The following is a 24,819-nucleotide window of genomic DNA, read 5'->3' as shown; positions in this document are numbered from 1 at the left end:
CTTGGGCGCACTACTAGACCTCAGAGACAAAACAATAGTTAAAGCAGTGGAAACATGATGATTCTCCACCACCAAAGAAGGCAAAGGCAATTCCTTTGGCGGGAAAGATCATGACATCAGTATTCTCGAATGCGAAGGGGATTCTGTTTGTAGATTATGTCCCCACTGGGCAAACATTTTCTGGAAAATACTATGCTAACCTCCTGGACAAATTGCAACAAAGATATGTGAAAAAAGGCCAGGTTTAGCAAGGAAGAAAGTCGCCTTCCATCAAGTCATTGCTCACTCGCACACAAGTGCTGTCGCCATGGCAAAATTACACAAACTAAGGTATGATTTGTTGCCACATCTGCCTTATTCATCTGATATGGCTCCGTCAGACTTCCATCTCTTCCCAAAACTGAAAATTTTTCTTGGTGGATGAAGATTCACTTCAAATGAAGAATTGATAGCCAGGGTTGACTACTGTTTTGTAGGCCTGGAGGAAACTCATTTTCAAAATGGCATCAAGGCACAGGAGCATTGTTGGACCAAGTGCATTAATCTACAAGGAGACTACATTGAAAAATTAGGAAGTTTCAGTGATGTAAGTACTTTTTTTTCTATTCCGTTCCGAGAACTTTTCAAACCACCCTCGTAGCTCCTTGTTTTCTACCAGGGTCCAACAATACACAATATATTAAATGGCCCGGCCGGAGTGGCCGAGCAGTTCTAGGCGCTTCAGTCTGGAACCGCGCAACCGCTACGGTCGCAGGTTCGAATCCTGCCTCGGGCATGGATGTGTGTGATGTCCTTAGGTTAGTTAGGTTTAAGTAGTTCTAAGTTCTAGGGGACTGATGACCTCAGAAGTTGAGTCCCATAGTGCTCAGAGCCACTTGAACCATTTTTATTAAATGGCAAGTCTGCTTCTACATCCATTCAGACTAGTTTCCTTGAACCATTTGGTATTTCACCATGTGCAGTTTAGTTGGCTTTCCTGATGTCTGAGACATACCTTCTGGATTTATGATTTTTCTGTTAGTAAAACCTAAACAGAATGGATCTCCTGTGTAGCTGTACTATTTGCTGTTCCAAATCAATGTTGGTGTGATGGTTCCTCACAAAGTCCAGTCCAAGTACAGAATTGCAGCTTATGTCAATCCAGTAAAGTACTTCTGATGCAAGCCTGGAAGTCTTTCTCTCCCATTTGAAAGTTCATCCAAGCAGATCTCAGTGAGTGGATAATACCTCCATCAGAGTCACTTAACGTGCAGTGAAGGAGGTCCAACTCGTTTATACTAGGTATGCTGGGACTTACTATGGATACCTGTGAGACTGCTATTTCACATAAAAAGATGGTTAAACAGTAGTTTCCCATTGATTCAGCACATGGACATCCTGTGCTCACATTAACTGGGAACGCAGCACGATGGTGACATTGTTCCCCTTTTGTTTTAATGTTGGAGGGTCAGCTCTACCTGCCAACAATCTTTCTTGTGCCTGCAAACCCTGTGTGGACACTCCCATTCAGACTGTCCAACTTTCTTACAACTCTCACACTGAGGTTCCCAACAACTCTGCCAAATGTGACCAGGTTGTCCACAATTACAGCACAGGTTCCCCCATCCTGGTCACTGCATCTATATCTTGTAATGTCATCGCTGTTATTACAGCTGTGTTGAAGGTTTTTGGGTATTCCACTCACAAACCTCAAAAAATGCATATAGCACCCTTTGTTTTGCTTACTGCAGAATTGTGCATTTGTCATTGTCATCATCCATTAACTCATAATTTGATCAGAAAAAATTTTTTCTACAGAATCTCCCTGTCTTGTGCCATACCATTTAGAGCTCGTGATAAAACATAGGGGGTTTTCTCCTTCTGTACTGATCCACCAGTCCCTCCTCGAGGTCCTGAGAAGAGCTTTATGTAACTTCTGTAAGAATTAAAAAACAAATAACTTAAGTTGGATCAATCAGATACATAATTTTGTGGGGGAGGCAAACCAAAAACTTATATTTTGTTGGCAGAACACTTAGAAGATGCAGCAGGCCTATTAAAGAGGCTGCCTACACTAGTCTTGTTTGTTCTCTGCTAGAGTATTGCTGTGCTATATGGGATCCTTACCAGATAGCACTGATGGAGGGCATTGAAAATGTTAAAAGAATGCCAGCTTGTTTATTGCAAAATGGGTGAGAGACTGTCACGGACATGATAAGCAAGTTGGGATGGCAGTCATTAAGACAAAGACATTTTTCATTGCAGTGAGATCTTTTCACAAAATTTCAATCACAAACTTTCCCCTCTGTGTGTGAAAATATTTTATTGTCACTAACTTACATAGGGGAATCGATTATTATAATAAAATAAGAACAGCAAGAGCTCGCACAGAAATATTTAGGTATTCATTTTTCCCATGCTGTTGGAGAGTGAAATGATTGAGAACCCCCTGCCAGGCACTTAAGTGTGAACTGTGGTGTAGTTATGTAGATGTAGATACATTTACACACACACTTGCATCCCCTGTGAATTTTAACTGAAACATACTTAGTAACTGATCATCATTCTGTTCCCCCAGTTTGCTGCAGTAAATTATATATAATGGTAAAAATATCTTCCCATGATCTGCTAGAAACAAGCCACCAGTGAACTGGTACTGGTATCTAGGACAGATAAGCACGCATTATGAGAGAACTGTTCCTCTCTCGTCTCCTGCAAACTATCAAGATCCTTACGTAGTTCTAAATTATCAGCTTCCATTTGAGCACCCTGGCCCAGCACATGTTGAATTATTTCCTGAGCTGAAACCTTTTCATCAGATGCCATTTTGAAGTTGGCATTTATGTATTTTTGTCCTGGTTTTGCTGCCTTTTGTTGCTGTGAATGTTGAACCACCATTACAGTCTCCACCAATACTTCTGACACCACTTGTAGGGAGTTAGCATGTGCTCTGGTGAAGGATGGCGGTTCAGGATGTATCGGAAGCCGTTCAGAGGAAGCAGAATGTCTTTATTAATTTATTAAAGGTTCAAGCCCTCATCTGGTGGCAGCTGGAAGGTGGACCTCAACTCACAGAACCCATGCCAGCGGAACACTGTAGTAGCACACAGGGCATAGTGATCATGAGCCCTAGACAATCCCAGCTGGCAGCCGAGGTGCCTCAGAGCTCATGCGGCTGGCTGACATGGCCCACTAAATAATTACATTGTGGTTTCATCGTACTCGTCTTTTCATTGTAATAGTGATTCCTGCTCTGATACTGAAGGGGAGGGGGGGGAATGTCTTCAAAGAGAATTGAGACCTTGCCATCATATTGTTTATTTCTGTTTCTACTATAGTCACTTTTGTAAAAGAATAACCATGCAAAAATTGTGACATTAACAAGAAAAAGCTCAAGATGGGAATGAAATATCAAACTTACCTTGTAGAGAAACTTGCAAGTAGCAAATGATAATTCAAAGGCACATTATCCAGGACTGCTTTAAGATCTAGCATAATAGTACATTTGGAAAAATGTACATGTTGAAGTGTGTGTTTAATTAATGAACAATAGAACTTAATTTTTTCTCTTGAAGCAAAGCTGAGGATCAATAGTCAGACTGCAGTGCATAATGTGATAGTTGGAGCTCAGGAAATGGGAGGACATTAATACACATAAAAAGTGAAAATTATCTCATGCGTGGAGGACAATGTGGCAGGGTTGTTACCAATGGAGTAAAGCTTTGGAAATGTCCATGAACAAAAAAGCAATTTCGGATTCATGCACAATGTTAGCAAAACATTTTGCTACAGGTCCGGATTTTTATTTAATTTCATTTATATTGCGCACATCTCATTAGGGAAACAAATACCAAAGTCAGTGTATTAAAAACATTTATTGTGTTCAGCTGGGAAAAATATCAACATACCAATGCTTTTGTTTGGTAAGTTACAGCATCTTTGTTTTTAGACACATTTATTATGTTCTACGGCTTAAATGTTATTAAAAAGTAAATAAACAGTACACCTGACAAATGGAATTGTTTCTCGAAATTCAAATGTGTATAAGATAAATTCAAAAAATCATGACTGAAAAAATCATTTTATAATGTATAAAACAAAATTATAGACTAACAAGTGTCCATACTCCTGCAATCATTTATCAGTCTATGTTTTCTGAAGGTTTGATTGTAATTCTGCCATAATCTACAATGATTATCCAGTTCAGTGAAGTCCCTTGGTGGTACATTTATATTTTTTGAATGTGTCCTAAACAGCATCTGCCAAAACAATTTTCAAGTCATTTTGTCGATTTGCACACAATCTTGATGGCACTGAAGCAGATGAAGATACTCATCTGGCCCAACCTTCATTATGCTTGTCAGTCTATTTGACAAATTTAACTTACAGGTAAACAACTCCATAATATATGGGACTTCTTTCTTCACCTACAAAGACAGGGGAATGGCATGTCTTCCTATTATAGCGTATCAAGACACACAGGAGTTGGGGGGGGGGGGGGATAAATTAGCAGATAACACTGTTATAGACAAGTGTGATGTGGATATTGTTACGTGATATGTCATCACACTGCAGTTAGTGACATCAGTGTTGTGGCAGTGTGAGAAAGAATTATGGGAGTGCGGTATTGCAAGCTGAGGTCAGTGTAATCCATCTACTGGTCCACATTTACCCTCTTCCAGCCTCTGAGAGGGTATGAAATTATAATACTACGGCTTTGAACTGGATCTTGCCTGATGACACCTGTATACAATTGAAGGATGATACAATTCCTCTCTTAAAGTCCACACAACATGCCCAGTTAAACTGAAATTTGTGATGTTAGTTTTAGGACGAAAAGACCTGCTTATCAAGCACAACTTTTTGGAATGAATACCGACAACTCGCTAAATTGGAATGAATAGAAACAAACTTTCAGTTCTTGTGGCTCTTGGTCTGGAGTTCACAAATGGTTTCCATGTTTTGTACATTTAATCCCCAAATGATGGTTCCATACTAAAAAATTGAGTGTATTTAGGAAAATAGTGTTATTACATAAAGGCATGACTTGTTGCTTACTGAGGACAGGCTTTGGTTCTTAAGCTTACTGGTGACACAAAAACTGAAAGTTTATTTCTATTCATTCCAATTTAGCTAGTTTTGGTATTCATTCCAAAAATGTGCTTGATAAGCAGGTTTTTTCCTCCTAAAACTAACATCACAAAATTCAGTTTGATTTTACATTATCATATTGTATTTAATCAATATTGGACTTCCCTTATTGTTTTGTTCACCTTCCCTCAGGACTTAGGAGGTTTTATCAGCGACTAGTAACATACTGGACTCAGATTCATCAAGATTTGGGGGGGGGGGGGGGGGGGGTAGGCCAATCAGACGGGAGTTTTCTGTTGATTCCCTGAGTCAGCTGAAGAGAATACAATGATGGTTCCTTTGAAAGAGACACAATTAATATCCTTTCTCCATCCTTGTCCTGTTTGAGCTTGTGTTCTGTCGTAATGACCTCATCATTAGTAGAATGATAGACCATAATCTTACATGCCTTCAGTGATTAATACATTGCTTTCAGGTGCAATTTTTTGTATGTTTTAATGCTGTGTGGCATACCACTCATGTATATTAAGAACAGTATTTGTCTTTAAAGTGTGTTGGTGGCTAAGTTGGTAAATGTCGTACTACAAATCTAAAGGCCTCTGGGATTCAAGTTTGACTGGGGAGTTGTTCTGTCAATTCATAACTTCTTTCATCTCAGGCAATAAGTTTCAGATGTGAAAAGTATGCCAAGCTGCACTGTAAGTTGGAATCCACATTAAATTGTAGATTGTTTCATAAGTGTCTGTGTAAGTCAGTTCTAAGATCAAAACAATGACATACAATGTCCAGTGAAGTCATGCCTAGTAAAGCATTATAGTATTCAAACAGGTGTCCTGAGAAAATCCTATGTTATACATTTTTCATTTCTTGCCCCACTAATGTAATTTAATTGGAAGTCTTGTATTTACATCCTTCAGATACTACTTTCCAAATCTGAAAATAGTTACTTCTCTCACAGCTGTCTTACTTAATACTGGTATTATTTTATTGTCAGAGGTCCTTAATGCATTGTTTCAGGTACTTCTTTTGTGAATTGTAGTGTAGCAGGTTGTGTACTCTTAAAACTTACAAAGACAGTGCTACTCTGTGGAACTCCTTAACCTTCAGTCATCTTTATCTCTCATTGCTTCAGAGGCTCCAGTGAGATGAGTCTTTGCTGGTTTTGACTCTCTGGTTTTCTGCCAACGAGATATATTATTTATATTTGTGTGCATTCTTTTGACTGTGTGCTATGTGTTAGGCAACAACAGCATTGTAACTGCTGCATGAATTTTTTTAGATATATGTAATATCTGATCTTGAAAAAAGCATTATAATTTTATTTCACTATGGAATTTGCCTCTTGTGGTCTCTAGTCCATAATTTCTTATCAAAAGAACATCATTTGATGTATTCAGTCAACATACCTTTATGGAACTGTAGATTGCACAGGAGACATGTATGTCATTCAGATTTCTTGCCAGTCATTGAGATCTTTCGTTGCCACCACCACCACTACCACCACAGTCATTATCAATCAGCCATTTGGCATCTACCATCAAACTTTTCTATTGGGTCATTGTCCTGATATTTATTGTCTCTTGGAGTTCAGTAATGATCTTCCTGGGTCAGTCTAACATTCATTCACCAGGGTACATGATGCACCCCCTTCTATTTCATTTTTGTTATGCTCATAACCATGTCTTGCATTCCAGTCAATTTCCTGATTGATTTGTTTTCTCATCTCTCCATGAAATTCCCAAATGCATATCTCTGTTTGCATTAAATGTCCATGTCTCATTACCATAAGTAAAAATTGGAAATATGCATTAATTGTGAACTTCTAGTATCACACACATCGAAAACTTTGTTTTGAAAAATCCTCCAGGCCATCTTTACTCTTTTGTTTATTTCATTGTCTGTCTGTCTGGTCATTGTCTTGGTCTGGCTTAAAACACGCCTGGTTCAGTGCCTTACTTGTTCATTTGTTTTTTTTCCTTTTGATATGTTGGTTATATGTTATTTTTGTCTTATTGTAGTTTATGTTTAGGCATAGTTTCAAACTATTAAGTTCTTCCATTTGTTGGTGTTTACCTTTACTGGAGAAAAACAGCAAAAAATACAGGTAGGCAGTTCAGTTGTTTCCAGTTTAGAACTATGAAGACTTCCTTTAGGGATGCTGTGAACTGTTTCATTGTTACAGCATTTCTTTGCCCAAGTCTTTCAGTTTTGAATTTTCCGCCATCCCAATGAAGGCTAAGGGAAACTGCACCAGTGACATATCTACTCTTCATTATACGAGGGCTATCTACAAAGTACATTACGTTTTGGAGTTAATAATAAATAAAGTATTGGAAATTTTTTTTATTATATACAGATGAAAGCCACACTTAAATACTACTTTTCTACATAGTTGCCATTTAAATTAAGGCATTTATCGTAGCGATGGACGAGCTTGGAAATTCCTTCATCGTAAAATTCGGCCGCGTGCGCCTTCAACCACGTGGTGACTGTCTTTTGGGACAGTAAAGGTGTGATTTTTGTGGATTTCCTGGAATGAGGTACTACAATAAACTCTCAAAGGTATTGCCAAACTCTGCACAACTTCAGAAGAGCAATACAAAACAAGCGCAGGGAAAAGTTGGGCTCAAAGATCTTGCTGATTCACAACGCCCGGGCCCACACGGCAAATGCCACTCGTGAAGTTCTCGGATCTTTTAAGTGGGAGTTGTTTCCTCATCCGCCGTACAGTCCCGACCTGGCACCGAGCTACTTCCACTTATTCCCAGCAATGAAGAAGTGGTTGGCTATGCAGTGTTTTGATGACGATGCACAGCTTCAAGAAGAGGTAACCACGTGGTTGAAGTCGCAGGCGGCCAAATTTTACGACGAAGGAATTTCCAAGCTCGTCCATCGCTACGATAAGTGCCTTAATTTAAATGGCAACTATGTAGAAAAGTAGTATTTAAGTGTGGCTTTCATCTGTATATACACTCCTGGAAATGGAAAAAAGAACACATTGACACCGGTGTGTCAGACCCACCATACTTGCTCCGGACACTGCGAGAGGGCTGTACAAGCAATGATCACACGCACGGCACAGCGGACACACCAGGAACCGCGGTGTTGGCCGTCGAATGGCGCTAGCTGCGCAGCATTTGTGCACCGCCGCCGTCAGTGTCAGCCAGTTTGCCGTGGCATACGGAGCTCCATCGCAGTCTTTAACACTGGTAGCATGCCGCGACAGCGTGGACGTGAACCGTATGTGCAGTTGACGGACTTTGAGCGAGGGCGTATAGTGGGCATGCGGGAGGCCGGGTGGACGTACCGCCGAATTGCTCAACACGTGGGGCGTGAGGTCTCCACAGTACATCGATGTTGTCGCCAGTGGTCGGCGGGAGGTGCACGTGCCCGTCGACCTGGGGCCGGATCGCAGCGACGCACGGATGCACGCCAAGACCGTAGGATCCTACGCAGTCCCGTAGGGGACCGCACCGCCACTTCCCAGCAAATTAGGGACACTGTTGCTCCTGGGGTATCGGCGAGGACCATTCGCAACCGTCTCCATGAAGCTGGGCTACGGTCCCGCACACCGTTAGGCCGTCTTCCGCTCACGCCCCAACATCGTGCAGCCCGCCTCCAGTGGTGTCGCGACAGGCGTGAATGGAGGGACGAATGGAGACGTGTCGTCTTCAGCGATGAGAGCCGCTTCTGCCTTGGTGCCAATGATGGTCGTATGCGTGTTTGGCGCCGTGCAGGTGAGCGCCACAATCAGGACTGCATACGACCGAGGCACACAGGGCCAACACCCGGCATCATGGTGTGGGGAGCGATCTCCTACACTGGCCGTACACCACTGGTGATCGTCGAGGGGACACTGAATAGTGCACGGTACATCCAAACCGTCATCGAACCCATCGTTCTACCATTCTTAGACCGGCAAGGGGACTTGCTGTTCCAACAGGACAATGCACGTCCGCATGTATCCCGTGCCACTCAACGTGCTCTAGAAGGTGTAAGTCAACTACCCTGGCCAGCAAGATCTCCGGATCTGTCCCCCATTGAGCATGTTTGGGACTGGATGAAGCGTCGTCTCACGTGGTCTGCACGTCCAGCACGAACGCTGGTCCAACTGAGGCGCCAGGTGGAAATGGCATGGCAAGCCGTTCCACAGGACTACATCCAGCATCTCTACGATCGTCTCCATGGGAGAATAGCAGCCTGCATTGCTGCGAAAGGTGGATATACACTGTACTAGTGCCGACATTGTGCATGCTCTGTTGCCTGTGTCTATGTGCCTGTGGTTCTGTCAGTGTGATCATGTGATGTATCTGACCCCAGGAATGTGTCAATAAAGTTTCCCCTTCCTGGGACAATGAATTCACGGTGTTCTTATTTCAATTTCCAGGAGTGTAATAAAAAAAATTCCCAATACTTTATTTATTTTTAATTCCAAAACGTATCTAGCCTGTTCCTTTACCTAATAAAAATTTAATGTTATTCCTATGCAGTCAGTGATAATTTCAGTGAAAATCTTGTACATTACAGAAAGAAGGCTTGATGGTTCTGTAGTTTATACTTTTACGTCTCCAATCTACTGAAGAAGAATAATTACACCATTGTTCCAGTTTTGGAGGATTATGTTCTTTTGCATGTGCAAACGTTATGTAAACTGTCTTGTACGTTCTCCCTTTGGAACTTTTTCTCTCCTGCTGTAGAAGCATCATCTTTCATTGCTTTCCCTTTCTTCATACCTCAAAGTCCAGAAAGTCACTATTTTCATGATTTTTATCAGGATTGAAAGCTTGAATACCTATCAGTTGATGAGAATAGAAATGAGAAAGTGTTGTATATGCACATGTTGTTATTGCTAGAAAAGCTTTACTGCTTAGGTGAAGTAAGCATTTAGAATAAATTGTATTTTGGAAGCTGGAGGGTTTGATATTCAAAATGATTGCACCAGTCTGTGTCTTAGAGCTAGAATTGATTCAGAATGTTAATCTATGATGGCAGCAGATGGAGTACTGAGTAGACTGTCCTAGCAATGGGAAAGATTGTATCTTACCTTTAAAAGTGAATTGCAAAAAAACTATTGTTCTAAGACTGTATGTATTTAATGGAAAAATGTTATTTGTCCATCAGTGCGAGAAATGTTTGTTCTGAAAATGTGTGTGTATTTTTGGGACAGCAAATTATTTGTGGATGAGTGTAAGAAAGTAGTGCAGTTGTAAAACTTGCATTCGGAATCAAGGACAGCTGGTAGTGCAACTTGGTTACCTTACTGAAAGGAGCGATTGTATTCAAATATGTAGGTTTTTGCAGTCTGGGAATGACAATGTAAAGTAAATTTTAGAAAAAGAGAAGATATATTTCTGTGACAGATGTAAACTAAGTGCATGGGGTCCATGTGTATGGGACCAATTGCATAATACAATAACATTGCAATTACAGAAATAGAATGCCATTGATATTGGGGGGGTGGGGGGGGGGGGGGAATTGGGTAAACAAGAGACAAGACGTATTTTTCTTGACAGATGACCTGCTTATACAGTGAAAATGCACTAGCTAGCAAGGTGGGGAAATGAGGTAAGCAAGAGAAAAGATACATATTTCTTGACAGATGTGAAATGAGTGCATAGGTGTCCATGTGCAGGACCTGCTGCATAATAAAATAACATGGCAGTTACAGAAATAGGATCCATTGATCTGGGGGAAGTTTTGAGGTACGGCCCAAGTCCAAAGACAAGTGATACTTTAATAGAATTGTTAGACTGTTTCACCTGAACTACCTATATAGTGAAGCACATTAACTAGCAAGGTGGGGAGATGAGCCAGACATGAATTGAATTCTCAAATCATATTAATGACTATAGGCTGGGCCACCAGCTTTGTAAGTGGTTTTCTATGCTCATTTAGGCAAATGCTAGGCTCATCTCCAAATTTTGCTTAATAGATCCTGGATAGTCCATTGTTTGATAATAAACAAACAGATAGAACACAATCACACGAAGTCAGATGGTGCACACAACTTCCCTCCTTTAGGTTACCTAGACTGTGGCATCAAGAAGAGCATCCAGCTACAAATTTAAATAATTGAAATAAAATATGCCATATTGCGAAAAAATGGACCTTGTACTAAATGGGATAAAATGTATGGAAAAGGAGGAGGAAGTGAAACTGATTCACCTCAAGAGTTTCTATTGGTTGTATCTCAGAATTTTCTTTCCCTTACTTCCAAGATTTTAAACAAGCAGATCTCATATTCCCTAAAGTCACCAGGCTTTTTACTGTCTCATGTTTAGTGAGTTAAAGTGCTTATTCATTTTCCCCTCATTTAGTCATGTGCTCTTATTCATTAGCTATGGTTCATTTTGTCCTATTCCATTTCCGTAGTCTGTAGACTGGTTTGTTAATATTTTTCATGTATTTTTGTGTATTGTTCAACTCGGCTGCTTTTCCTTTCCTGTGACATTCAGATTTAATTTCAGATTCAGGATATCTCATTAGCATCTTTTGGCATTTATGTTGTAACTGCAAGATAGGTAGCAAAAATCAAACAATGGAGAATCCAGAATGGAATGTAACAATATTATGAAGAGGAAAGTTCCTACTGCCATATAGTGGAGATGCTGAGTCACAGATAGGTACAGTAAAAAGACTGCCACAAGTAAAGCTTTTGGCCAGTAAGGCCTTCGTCAGTAACTAACACACACACACACACACACACACACACACACACACACAAACAAACAACTGCAGTCTCAGGTTACTGAAACCACACTGGGAGCAGCAGCACCAGTACTTGATGGGAGTGGCGACTAGGTGGGGGTGAGGAGGAGGCTGGGGTGGGGAGGGAAGGGGAGGGATAGTACGGTAGGGGTGGTGGACAATGAAGTGCTGCAGATTAGACAGACGAAGGGACTGGATGTGTGAGGACAGTGACTAACGAAGGTTGAGGCCAGAAGGGTTATTTATGGGAACACAGGATGTATTGTAGGGGAAGTTCCCACCTGTGCAATTCAGAAAAGCTGGTGTTGGTGGGGAGGATCCATATGGCACAGGCTGTGAAGCAGTCATTGAAATGAAGGGTGTCATGTTCGCAGCATGCTCAGAAACAGGGTGGTCCACTTGTCTCTTGGCCACAGTTTGTTGGTGGCCATTCATGCGGACAGATAGCAGGATCTCCAGCCACTACTTAAATCCTTAGGCTCATCCCAGAAACTCTTCCCAGAATCCATCTCTCTACTCACCCTTACCACTCCCCACACTCCTTCCCTCTGCATGTTTCCTGAAGTCCATAAACCTAATCATCCAGGACGCCACATTTTGGCCAGTTACTGTGCACCCACTGAGAGAATCTCTGCTCTTGTAGACCAACACTTTCAACCTATTATCCAGAACCTATCCTCCTGTAGACCAACACTTTCAACCTATTACCAGAAACTACCCTCTTATACAAAAGATACCAACAATTTTCTCCACCAACTCTCCACGTGATGTACTCATCACTATTGAAGCACCTGGCTTTACGCAATTGAACACTACCTTTCCCAACACTCGATGGATTCCAAACCAACAACCTCCTGCCTAGTCGCCATAACCAACTATATCCACACCCACAATTGCTTCTCCTTTGAAAGCATTCCCTTAAAACAAATCCGGATTACGGCTATGGGCACCCGCATGGCACCACCCTATGCCAACCTATTCATAAGCCATCTAGAGGAAACCTCCCTAAAAACCCGTAACCCCAAACCCTTCACCTGGTTCAAATTCATTGATGACATCTTTGCGATCTGGATCAAGGGTGAGGACACCCTATCCACATTCCTTCAGAACCTCCACAACGTCTCCCCCATTTGCTTCACCTGGTCCTACTAAACCCAACAAGCCACTTTCCTAGATGTTGACCTTCACCTCAAAGATGGCTGCATCAGTACCTCAAACTCACTAACCTCCAACAGTACCTCCACTTCGACAGCTGCCACCCGTTCCATACCAAGATGTCCCTTCCAGACAGCCTATCCACCTGTGGTCGTCGCACCTGCAGTGACGAGTGGTCCCTCTTGAAATATGCTGAGGGTGAAGCCTTCCCAGACCATAATTATCCTCCCAGCCTTGTACAAAAACAAATCTCCTGTGCCTTCTTTCCAGTCTCCCACCACCTCTGAAAGTCTCACCATCTGTCCACAGAGGAGCATTCCCCTTGTAGCTCAGAACTACCCAGGACTGGAGCAACTGAATTACTTTCTGTGCCAGGGTTTCGACTACCTCTTGTCATGCCATGAAATTAGGAATGCCCAAGCCCGCCCACTGTACTTACCACCCCTCCCACAGTGGTATTCCGCTGTCCACCGAACCTACACAATATACTCATCCATCCTTAGCCAACCCCTTACCTCATGGCTCACACTTTGTAGTAGACCTAGATGCAAGACCTGTCCCATACATTCTCCCAGCACCATCTACTCCAGTCCAATCACAGGACTACCTGTGAAGCCAGTCATGTGATTTACAAGCTAAGCTGCAACTACTGTGCTGCATTCTATCTGGGCATTGCAACCAACAAACTGTCTTTCCACATGAATGGCCACTGACAGTCTGTGGCCAAGAAACAGTTGGACCACACTGTTGCTGAGCACATTGCCAAACATGACATCCTTCATTTCAATGACTGCTTAACAGCCTGTGCCATATGAATCCTTGCTATCAACACCAACTTTTCTGAATTGCACAGGTGGGAACTTTCCCTGCAATACATTCTACATTTCCATAACCCTCCTGGCCTCAACCTTTGTTAGTCACTGCCCTCACCCATCCGGCCCCTTCCCTGTTCCCATTCTATCACTACACAACTGTCATTCCACAATCAATCTCGAGTCTTTTTACTTCTCTCCTTTCCCGCTACTCCCCTCTCTCTTGCCCTCCATCTAATCTGCAGCACTTCACTGTTCTCCACCCCTACTATATTATCCCTATCCCTCCCCACCCCAGCCCCCTCCTTACCCCCACCCACTCCCATCTGGTGCTGCTGCTCGCAATGTGGTTTCAGTTGTCTCTGAGACTGCATTCCTGTGTGTGTGTGTGTGTGTGTGTGTGTGTGTGTGTGTGTGTGTGTGTTGTCTGTTATTGATGAAGTCCTTATTGGCCGAAAGCTTTATTTGTGACAGTCGTTTTATTGTGCCTATCTGTGACTCAGCTTCTCCGCTACATGGTGAGTAGCAACTTTCCTTTTCATAACATTGGGTAGGTAGGAAAGTCATATAAACATACAAGGAGAATCTCCAAATTTTAACTGTGCTTTACAGATCTTGTATGCCATGTGTCATGATCAGTGTTTGTGATTAAATTCGTGATGCACGTGAAGATCTTTTAAGTGGTCGCCTGTCCATGGCCATGAAGTTGTTGAATGTGCTGATGAGTTTTCACCTGTTGTGACCAATCAGGCCAACTGCCATGAATTTATATAATTCAAACATTCATTTGGCCAACGAAAGGCTTCAGCCACAAATGAGAAAAAAATGTCATTCACTGAGTACTAACAGCCAAGTATTCAGGTAACGTTATGGATTTTGTATTTGTAGACTTTTGATAAATTTTTGAGTTACTTCAGCATCCACAACAGTAGATATAATGGGAAAAGAAACCAGTTTTGTAACTGAATGAAGAATGTTTTGTCTGGCAGGATGAAGTTAAATGTTTTGGTTGCAGAGGTGTCCCACAATAGAAGAGATTTCAGATGAGACCTGGGAAAGTATATTGTTAATTATTGTACACTTTCGCTCTTTTCCAGATTGGTTCATGTCTGCACACAGCTTTTGCACGGGCTTTGTTACTTTATCTTGATGAAAAATACTCATTTATTACACCCATATTTAACATTGTTACTGTTTTTTCCCCTCTTCTAGTTTCTTTCCCCCACATAACAACCTCTTCCCTCAGACTGAGAGCCATAATTTGTATCAATTCCTTTGGTAATTACTTTGAATCTTCATCTATGCATAAAACATAGCAAATCAGTCTGCTGTGATTGCTTCACCTTTGGTCTGGTATTCACCTCTGTCAATAGGATTCCAACTCCTTTGAATGTTGGTATTACAAAATGCTTTACCTACAGCCACATTCACTAGCTGGGAGATATCAAACAATGTGTTCTGCATTATGAGAGACCTACAGATTTAATACCACTAATATAATAATGTTTGTGTAGTATATTAAAGATGTAGCAGATAGTTTTAATCGTAATATTTGTCATATTGAAAGTGTAAGGTTGTCTATGAGTAAGCATTATTGTATTATTTTGCTGCCAAATGGTGACAAAATATCTGTGTGGTACAAACATAGCCAACTAGATTCAACAACAAACCTGTATACTTCATCAAAATGTAGTAGCTTCTAAAACATTATTAACACAATGACTACTGCAAGGTCACCAGCGGACATGGCAGAGACCCATACCTAATGCTGTGTGCACGTCGTCGGCCACAGACTCCATTGTATTTAGTGCAGTATACCTTCTGACAGTGTGTAAAGTTGCAGAAAGCAAAGTTCAAAACATAGAACATAATATTGTACCAGATTTCCTGTATACTGGCGTAAATTCAATCAAGTAATACAAATTAACACAGTACTTCACTATACATTGCACTAAACATAGTGTAGTGTATGGCCATGAGGGCTGGCATGCAAGTGTGATCCTCTGCTATGTCTGCCGGCAGACTCGCAGCAGGCAGTGTGTTGCAGGAGAAACAGGGTACAAAATTTTGCGTCACAAATTCCGGAAAGCTCCTCAAACGTTTGGCGTTGCTGTAAGGCTAAGCACAAGTTGAGACGCGTATAGCACGTGTGAGGTGATGCGACTCTACAGCACGATGCCATGTTCCGCACATGTAGCACTGGTCCAACTCGTATTGCTATGCATATACATACTTTGCATGTGCCGCTTGGCGATGCTCTGTGCTGACAGAACCAAAGTGCGCACACCATGTTACCTTTCTCAAACAATTTTACAGAAAGTATTCACTGAAAATATTTGATTTTTGCCTTATTTGTCGTGTTATATGTAAGCTTCGGGGCGAAGTACCCATCATCTCGCTAATGGTCATGCTTATTGTGATATACACATTTTAGTAAGACACTACACAAAACTCAAAAAGTTTGCAATGAAAAACAGTGGTCACTATGATGCATTTGGTGTGTATTACACTATATGTTGCTGTGTATGAAATTTAGCCAACATATTGAATTTTTATTTAGACTTGGGAAGAAGTCTCTATCTATTCCGATCTCGAGAAAATGAATACTATGTAGCGCATTCACTCCTGATCTTACCCCCACGGGAATGAAATATTCTTACATTCCTTGTATCTCCTAAACCACTCGAGACATCGAAACGAAATTTTGACGAATGATGGCACACAAGGAGGAGAGTACTTTGCCATGTCGTCAACAGATTGAACTTTTATCTATGATGATATACCAGAAGTTGTACTTTCTGTTTTATTTTTTTCATTCCAGTGACTGTAATTCTTTAAGAGTTATCAACAGCGAGTAAGACATGAAATTTCTTCTCTTAACGTTACCACAAACCAACACAACGAGGTTTTTCGTAAGTTATTGAGCTCTCTGGTCACCAATTACTGTTTAATGAGACACTCTGTTTCAGAATTCTGTCACAATACCTGCTGCAAAAATGAGTTTGTGCAAATTATATTGTGTTTTGGCAAAAGAAGTACTCTCAAATCTGTCAACAAGCGAAATGTGGTCATCACTCATAAATGGTGATGCTTCTTCGAATAAGAAAAGGTTAACAATTCTCACAAAAATATATCACCAATTCTGTTGGAATTTTGGTTGAATCTCAAACCCGTCATATTTTTAACAATGAGCAACTGGAATAGAAACTTACCAAAGGATTTTTCCTATTCTTCATCTGAGCAGTATCAAAGTAATGACGAGCATACCCTTCAAGTGGAATGACACACTAGTGCCTGATGCTGGTTACTCGCCTGCCTTGCCAAACTGACAATGCATGATTTGCGATATTAAAATAGTTATTATTGATAAAAGTAAACAATTTATTTGTGGCACAATGCCAGCTGAGAATAATGCACGTGACAAGAATGCGGAAGCTAGCCAAGTGTGCTTTGTGAGAATAAGAGTTCACATCATTAGAAAAACATTGTCGTGAAAGTAGATCTGCCTTTGTCAGCAATACATTTCAACAAAATAAATATATCAAACCACCACACTTTTTCAGGATACTCACACTTTTGGAATAATACTGACCACTGCTTCATTTGTGTAGCCTGTTATGTAATTAGTTTAGTAATGCTGATAGCGTGTATGCAACCTCTGAAATGCTTTTTCTCATCACTACAAGCTGATTAAAACATCGTTATTTGTGAGGGCTTCTCGATTGTTTCTAACTTATTGTGGAAATTTCATGTCCACATGTACGAAGTATAATGCTAGTGAAATCTATGTACTTCATATTTCAGATGCTTTTTACCACGAGCACAAAGGGGTCATACCTGTGGAAATTACGCCTTTTGAAATTACGCCTTTTCGACTTTTTGTAACAGATTGTAGAGATATGTCAACATAATAGGCAGCAAGTAGATAACCTTGTTTTACTTTCCTGCCTTGCTTCTAGATAATATGATTTTATAATATTCCTTACTTCCTTATTCACTACCCCCACTATGAATCATCTGTCCCTTGTCACGATCTGAAAACATTTTGTAGCCACTTCCCATGGCTAATGGCTCACCAGTTAGTGAACAGTGCATTTTTCTAGACAAAAGAATAAACAAAACAAAAAAGTATACAGATATGTGTAACTGAAAACTATTATGAACTAATGAAAAGATATGGAGTGCTTAAATGTCGAAAAATGAAACACTACCCGGTGACAATAAAACTCAGTATACTGTAAGGCTGATTTTTCGGCTGGGCAATACTTCCACTGCCCATATGCGCCATGCTGAAGTGAGCATATGGCAGGACTACATCCCGTTCCCCGCCTCACTCCTCCCGCGGTGCTTGCGCGCCGTGAGAAACTGTGCCGCAACCATAATGCAGCGCGACCTGGTGCAGGCGTGTGTTGCGTCCCAGTCGCGTAGCGCTGCAATTTCCACAATTTTTAGGAATTAATCTTTGAATACCTTTCAGTTCCCTATATGTAAGGGGATCATGACACCAAAATTTGTGAATGACATGGCAGTGGTGCACATGAGCAGTATGAGGAGTCATTATTCCCGAGCTCCATCACTGTGAATGGAACAAGAGGAAATGTTAATTTTGTTATAATAAACTTTACTCTAAGCTACAGAGTGGTTTGCAGAGCATATATGTTGAGGTGCAAATGCTAAAAAGCAGTTGGGGTAAGGAACCATGAACACTTTCAGAATAATCTTGACTTCCTTTGACACTTTTTTACACTGTTATTATTCTTAGCACAGGAAATGGTGATCAGACAGGTCTGCAGGTGTCATTTCACGAACTTAATGTAGATTAGTGCTTCATACTTCATACTTTGATATATACTCTATCATGGGATTTGTTATTGTCAGTGACTCATTCATTTAGAGAACACTAGATGATAAAAATGAACTGCATTCAGATAACAAGCATCTCATTTTCAGTGTGCTTCCAGCACAACTGAGTGAGAAAAAGTGATAAACCTCATGTCTTGATATCTAGGTTGAAAGGTTCCCTAGTTACACACTCCTATTTTGGACACGAGTTCCTCACAACAATTAAGAAATTTTCTCCGTATGTTGCTGTTGTTGTGGTCTTCAGTCCAAAGAATGGTTTGATGCAGCTCTCAATTATACTCTGTCCTGTGCAAGCCTCTTCATCAAGCCTCTTTGTCTCCAAGTAACTACTGCAGCCTACATCCCTCTGAATCTGCTTGCTGTATTCACCTCTTGATCTCCCTCTATAATCCCCCCCCCCCACACACACACACACACACACACACACACACACACACACACACACACACTTCCCTCCAGTACTAAATTGGTGATCTCTTGATGCCTGAGAAAGTGTCCCACTAATCGATCCCTTCTTTTAGTCAGGTTGTACCACAAATTTCTCTTCTCCCCAATTCCATTCGGTACTTTCTCATTTGTTACATGATCTACTCATCTAATCTTCAGCATTCTTCTGTAGCACCACATTTCAGAAGCGTCTATTCTCTTCTTGTCTAAACTGTGTATTATCCATGTTTCACTTCCATACTGGGGGATAGGCTACAACCCTGTCTCCCTCCCTTCTCAACCACTGCTTCCCTTTCATGCTCATCAACTTTTATAACAGCCATATGGTATCTGTACAAATTGTAAATAGCCTTTCATTCCCTGTATTTTACCCCTCCCACCTGTAGAATTTGAAAGACAGTATTCTAGTCAAACTTGTCAAAAGCTTTCTCTAAGTCTACAAATGCTATAAATGTAGGTTTGCCTTTCCTTAACCTATCTTCTGTGAGAATTCATATGGTGAATATTGCCTCGCGTGTTCCTACATTTCTCTGGAATCCAAACTGATCTTCTCCGAGGCTGGCTTCTACCAGTTTTTCCATTCTTCTGTAAAGGATTCGTGTAAGTATTTTGCAGCCGCAACTTATTAAACTGATATTCCAGTAATTTTCACACCTGTTGGCACCTACTTTCTTTGGAATTGGGATTATTATATTCTTTTGAAGTCTTAGAGTATTTCACCTGTCTCGTACATCTTGCTCCCCAGAGCTACCAGTAGCTCTAAAGGAATGTTGTCTACTCCTGGGGCCTTGTATTGACTTAAATCTTTCAGTGCTTTGTCAAATTCTTCATTGAGTGTCATATCTCCCTTCTCATCTTCCTCTACATCCTCTTGCATTTCCATAATATTGCCCTCAAGTACATCTCTCTTGTATAGACCCTCTGTATACTCCTTCCATTGTTCTGATTTCCCTTCTTTGCTTAGGACTGGTTTTCCATCTGAGTTCTTCATATTCATACAGGTGGTTCCCTTTTCGCCAAAGGTCTCTTTAATTTTTCTGTAGTGATATATGCTTCTACACTCTTAAATTTGTCCTCTGCCCATTCCTGCTTAGCCATTTTGCACTTTCTGTCGATCTCATTTTTTAGACCTTTTGTATTCCCTTTCACCTGCTTCATTTATTGCATTTTTATATTTTGACCTTTCATCGACTAACTTCAGTATCTCTCTGTGTTACACAAGGATTTCTACTAGCTCTCGTCTTTTTACCTACTTGACCCTCTGCTGCCTTCACATTTTATCTCCCAGAGCTACCCATTCTTCTTCTATTGTATATCTTTCCCCTGTTGTTGTCAATCATTCCCTAATGCTCCCTCTAAAACCCACTACAACTTCTGGTTCTTTCAGTTTATCCAGGTCCTATCTCCTTACATTCCTTCCTTTTTGCACCTTCTTCAGTTTTAATAAAGTGTCAGTAGAAGCCTTCCTAAGAGACAATCTCCATTCCTTCCGAACTGACGGTGCAAATGTAGACGAGATGTGGCTGAAATTCAAAGATATAGTAGCAACAGCAATTGAGAGATTCATACCTCATATATTGGTAAGAGATGGAACTGATCCCCCATGGTACACAAAACAGGTCTGAACGCTGTTGCAGAGGCAACGGAAAAAGCATGCGAAGTTCAGAAGAACGCGTAATCCCGAAGATTGGCTAAACTTTACAGTCGCGCGAAATTTGGCACGGACTTCAATGCGAGATGCCTTTAATAGGTTCCACAACAAAACATTGTCTTGAAATTTGGTAGAAAATCTGAAGAAATTCTGGTTGTATGTAAAGTACACAAGTGGCAAGACGCAGTCAATACCTTCGCTGTGCAGTGCCGATGGTACTGTTACCGACGACTGAGCCACTAAAGCGGAGTTATTGAACGCAGTTTTCCGAAATTCCTTCACCAGGGAAGACGAATGGAATATTCCATATTTGAAACACGAACAGCTGCTAGCATGAGTTTCTTAGAAGTAGATACCTTAGGGGTTGCGAGGCAACTCAAATCGCTTGATACGGGCAAGTCTTCAGGTCCAGATTGTATACCGATTGGGTTCCTTTCAGATTACGCTGATACAATAGCTCCCTACTTAGCAATCACATACAACCGCTCGCTCACCGATACATCTGTACCTACAGATTGGAAAATTGCGCAGGTCGCACCAGTGTTTAAGAAGGGTAGTAGGAGTAATCCATCTAACTACAGACCTATATCATTGACGTCGGTTTGCAGTAGGGTTTTGGAGCATATACTGTATTCAAACATTATGAATCACCTCGAAGGGAACGATCTATTGATACGCAATCAGCATGGTTTCAGAAAACGTTGTTCTTGTGCAACGCAGCTAGCTCTTTATTTGCACAAAGTAATTGTCGCTATTGACAGGGGATCACAAGTTGATTCCGTATTTCTAGGTTTCCGGAAAGCTTTTGACACCGTTCCTCACAAGCGACTTCTAATCAAGCTGCGGGCCTATGGGGTATTGTCTCAGTTGTGCGACTGGATTTGTGATTTCCTGTCAGGAAGGTCACAGTTCGTAGTAATAGACGGCAAATCATCAAGTGAAACTGAAGTGATATCAGGTGTTCCCCAGGGAAGCGTTCTGGGACATCTGCTGTTCCTGATCTATATAAATGAATTGGGTGACAGTCTGAGCAGTTGTCTTAGGTTGTTCGCAGATGATGCTGTAATTTACCGTCTAGTAAGGTCATCCGAAGACCAGTATCAGTTTCAAAGCGATTTAGAAAAGATTGCTGTATGGTGTGGCAGGTGGCAGTTGACACTAAATAACGAAAAGTGTGAGGTGATCCACATGAGTTCCAAAAGAAATCCGTTGGAATTCGATTACTCGATGAATAGTAAAATGCTCAAGGCTGTTAATTCAACTAAGTACCTTGGTGTTAAAATTACGAACAACTTCAGTTGGAAAGACCACATAGATAATATTGTGGGGAAGGCGAGCCAAAGGTTGCGTTTCATTGGCAGGACACTTAGAAGATGCAACAAGTCCACTAAAGAGACAGCTTACACTACACTCGTTCGGCCTCTGTTAGAATATTGCTGCGTGGTGTGGGATCCTTACCAGGTGGTGGGATTGACGGAGGACATCGAAAGGGTGCAAAAAAGGGCAGCTCATTTTGTATTATCACATAGTAGGGGAGAGAGTATGGCAGATATGATACGCGAGTTGGGATGGAAGTCATTAAAGCAAAGACGTTTTTCGTCGCGGCGAGATCTATTTACAAAATTTCAGTCACCAACTTTCTCTTCCGAATGTGAAAATATTTTGTTGAGCCCAACCTACATAGGTAGGAATGATCATCAAAATAAAATAAGAGAAATCAGAGCTCGAACAGAAAGGTTTAGGTGTTCGTTTTTCCGCGCGCTGTTCGGGAGTGGAATGGTAGTGAGATAGTATGATTGTGGTTCGATGAACCCTCTGCCAAGCACTTAAATGTGAATTGCAGAGTAATCATGTAGATGTAGATCTAGATCTAGATGTTCACAACCAGTAAATTGTGGTCAGAATCCGCATCTGCCTCTGGAAATGTCTTATTATTTAAAATCTGGCTCCTAAATCTCTGTCTAACCATTATATAATCAATCTGAAACCTTCCGGTGTCTCCAGGTCTTTTCCATGTATGCAACCTTTCCTCATGGTTCTTAAACCAAGTGTTAACTATGATTAAACTACACTTTGTGCAAAATTCTACCAGGTGGCTTCCTCTTTCATTCTTTTCCCCCAGTCCATATTCACCTACTACTTTTCTTTCTCTCTCCTTTCCTCCTATTGAATTCCAGTCCCCCATGACTATTAAGTTTTCAGCTCCCTTAACTACCTCAAGAATTTCTTTTATCTCATCATACATGTCCTCAATCTCCTCCTCATCTGCGGCAATCTCCTCCTCATCTGCGGTGCTATTTGGCATGTAAACTTGTACTACTGTGGTGGGTGTGGGCTTCATGTCTATCTTGATCTTATTAAACCTACTCCTGCATTATCCCTTTTGATTTTGTATTTATAACCCGTTATTCACCTGGCCAGAAGTCCTGTTCCTCCTCCCACCAAACTTCACTAATTCCCACCATATCTAACTTTAACCTAGCCATTTCCCTTTTTAAATTTTCTAACCCACCTGTTCGATTAAGGGATCTGACAATCCGCACTCCTATCCGTAGAATGCCAGTTTTGTTTCTCCTGATGATGACGTCCTCCTGAGTAGTCCCTGCCCAGAGATCCAAATGGGGGACTATTTTAACTCCAGAATGTTTTATCTAAGTGGATGCCATCATCATTTAACCAGCGGTAGAGCTGCATGACCTTGGGAAAAACTATGGCTGCAGTTTCCTCTCGCTTTCAGCCGTGTGCAGTACCAGCACAGCAAGGCCGTTTTGGTTAATGTTACATGAGCAGATAGTCTGTCATCCAGACTGTTTCCCCTGCAGCTACTGAAAAGTCTGTCTGGCTTCTCAACAGATACCCCTCCATTGTGGTTGTACCAGTGGTACTGCTATCTGTGTTGCTGAGGCATGCAAGCCTCCCCACCAGTGGCAGGGTCCTTGGTTCATGGGTGGCAGTTTCTCTTGTGCCATTTATTTGTATTTCTTTCACAATTTTGTTTCATGTTTATTAATTCGTTAGTTCTTTTGTTTATGAATTTTCTATTAGTACTCTAAATTATGTAGTGACTTGTTCTATGACCAATTGGATTTAGTTTCCATGCTCCCCATAAAACTTGATAAATAAATAAAGGTAAAATTTGAAACCTACTTTGAAATAAATTTAACTCATGATTACTGCAGAAATAGTTAAGAGTGTGTCACCACCATGCCAGGCTAGGACACAGCGCCATGCGTACCTTGAGACAGACGAAATCATATGTCGATTCATGTTACTGAACAATGGAATTAATTACTATGATAGATAGTATGGCTGCTTCTGTAACTTGTGTTTTTCCAAAGTTGCAATATCGTAGCAAAACCTTTAAAGTCTCAAAACTATTTTCAGAGCAAATCATAATCTATTTCAGTTCTTGCGAAGGAATTGTTTTTGCAAGCTATGATACTATGTATTCTGTGTATGTGTCCGCTTTTGTCATGAACATCTCACTGACATGTGGACTTCCCTTCATCCCAAAGTTTCATGCATTAGATTCTAGTTTTCGTCTTGATTTATATTTGGCAACAGTTTCCCTAACTTCAGAATTTATTTGTAAGATGTACACAATATCACTGAAAATTTTATACTGTTTGCAGGTCTTATATCAACATTTCTGCATGTGCATCCATTTGGAGCTGGAGTTGACTATGTGTGGTCCTACTTGCAAAAACTGGAACCCACTCTCCGACCAGGGGAAGTTGAGACACTTATGAGCCGATTCCCAACTGTTTTTCGTCAAGAATTATCTGGCATTGGTGCAAATATGGAAAGACGATGGCTATTTGCTGGATTTGAATCTAAACCTTCTCTGTGACTGAAATATGATATATTTTTAGATAATTTAATTTATGAATTCACAGTAAACTGTTTAATTGTGCGATTATTATCTGTTAGTCACCACCTTTTCTGTGCTTTCCATTCAATACTTTTTTCTTTTATAAAATATCAGATGTGTTCAGTAGTTATAATCTTCAGTTTCATAGTTTACAGTGTATTCATCATTGTTAAAGGTTTCAATGAGATAAAGTCAGTAAATAAATTTATATATTTTGCTTCATACTGTATATTCTGGGACAT

At 40.9% G+C, this 24,819-nt stretch overlaps 1 protein-coding gene across 1 annotated transcript in view; it reads left to right on the top strand.

Annotated features, from left to right (window-relative positions):
• Nucleotides 1-24,806, top strand: part of LOC126475381 (ecto-NOX disulfide-thiol exchanger 2) — a 220,303-nt gene extending 195,497 nt beyond the window's left edge. The window contains exon 12 of the mRNA XM_050103206.1: nucleotides 24,339-24,806. Coding sequence (XP_049959163.1) covers nucleotides 24,339-24,556 — 218 coding nt within the window. The 3' untranslated portion in view covers nucleotides 24,557-24,806. The remainder of the gene's footprint in view (nucleotides 1-24,338) is intronic.
• Nucleotides 24,807-24,819: the final 13 nt, after the last annotated feature.

This window comes from Schistocerca serialis, chromosome 4, assembly GCF_023864345.2.
Source record: "Schistocerca serialis cubense isolate TAMUIC-IGC-003099 chromosome 4, iqSchSeri2.2, whole genome shotgun sequence".
NCBI lineage: Eukaryota > Metazoa > Arthropoda > Insecta > Orthoptera > Acrididae > Schistocerca > Schistocerca serialis.
This window is presented reverse-complemented; position numbering and strand designations above follow the sequence as displayed.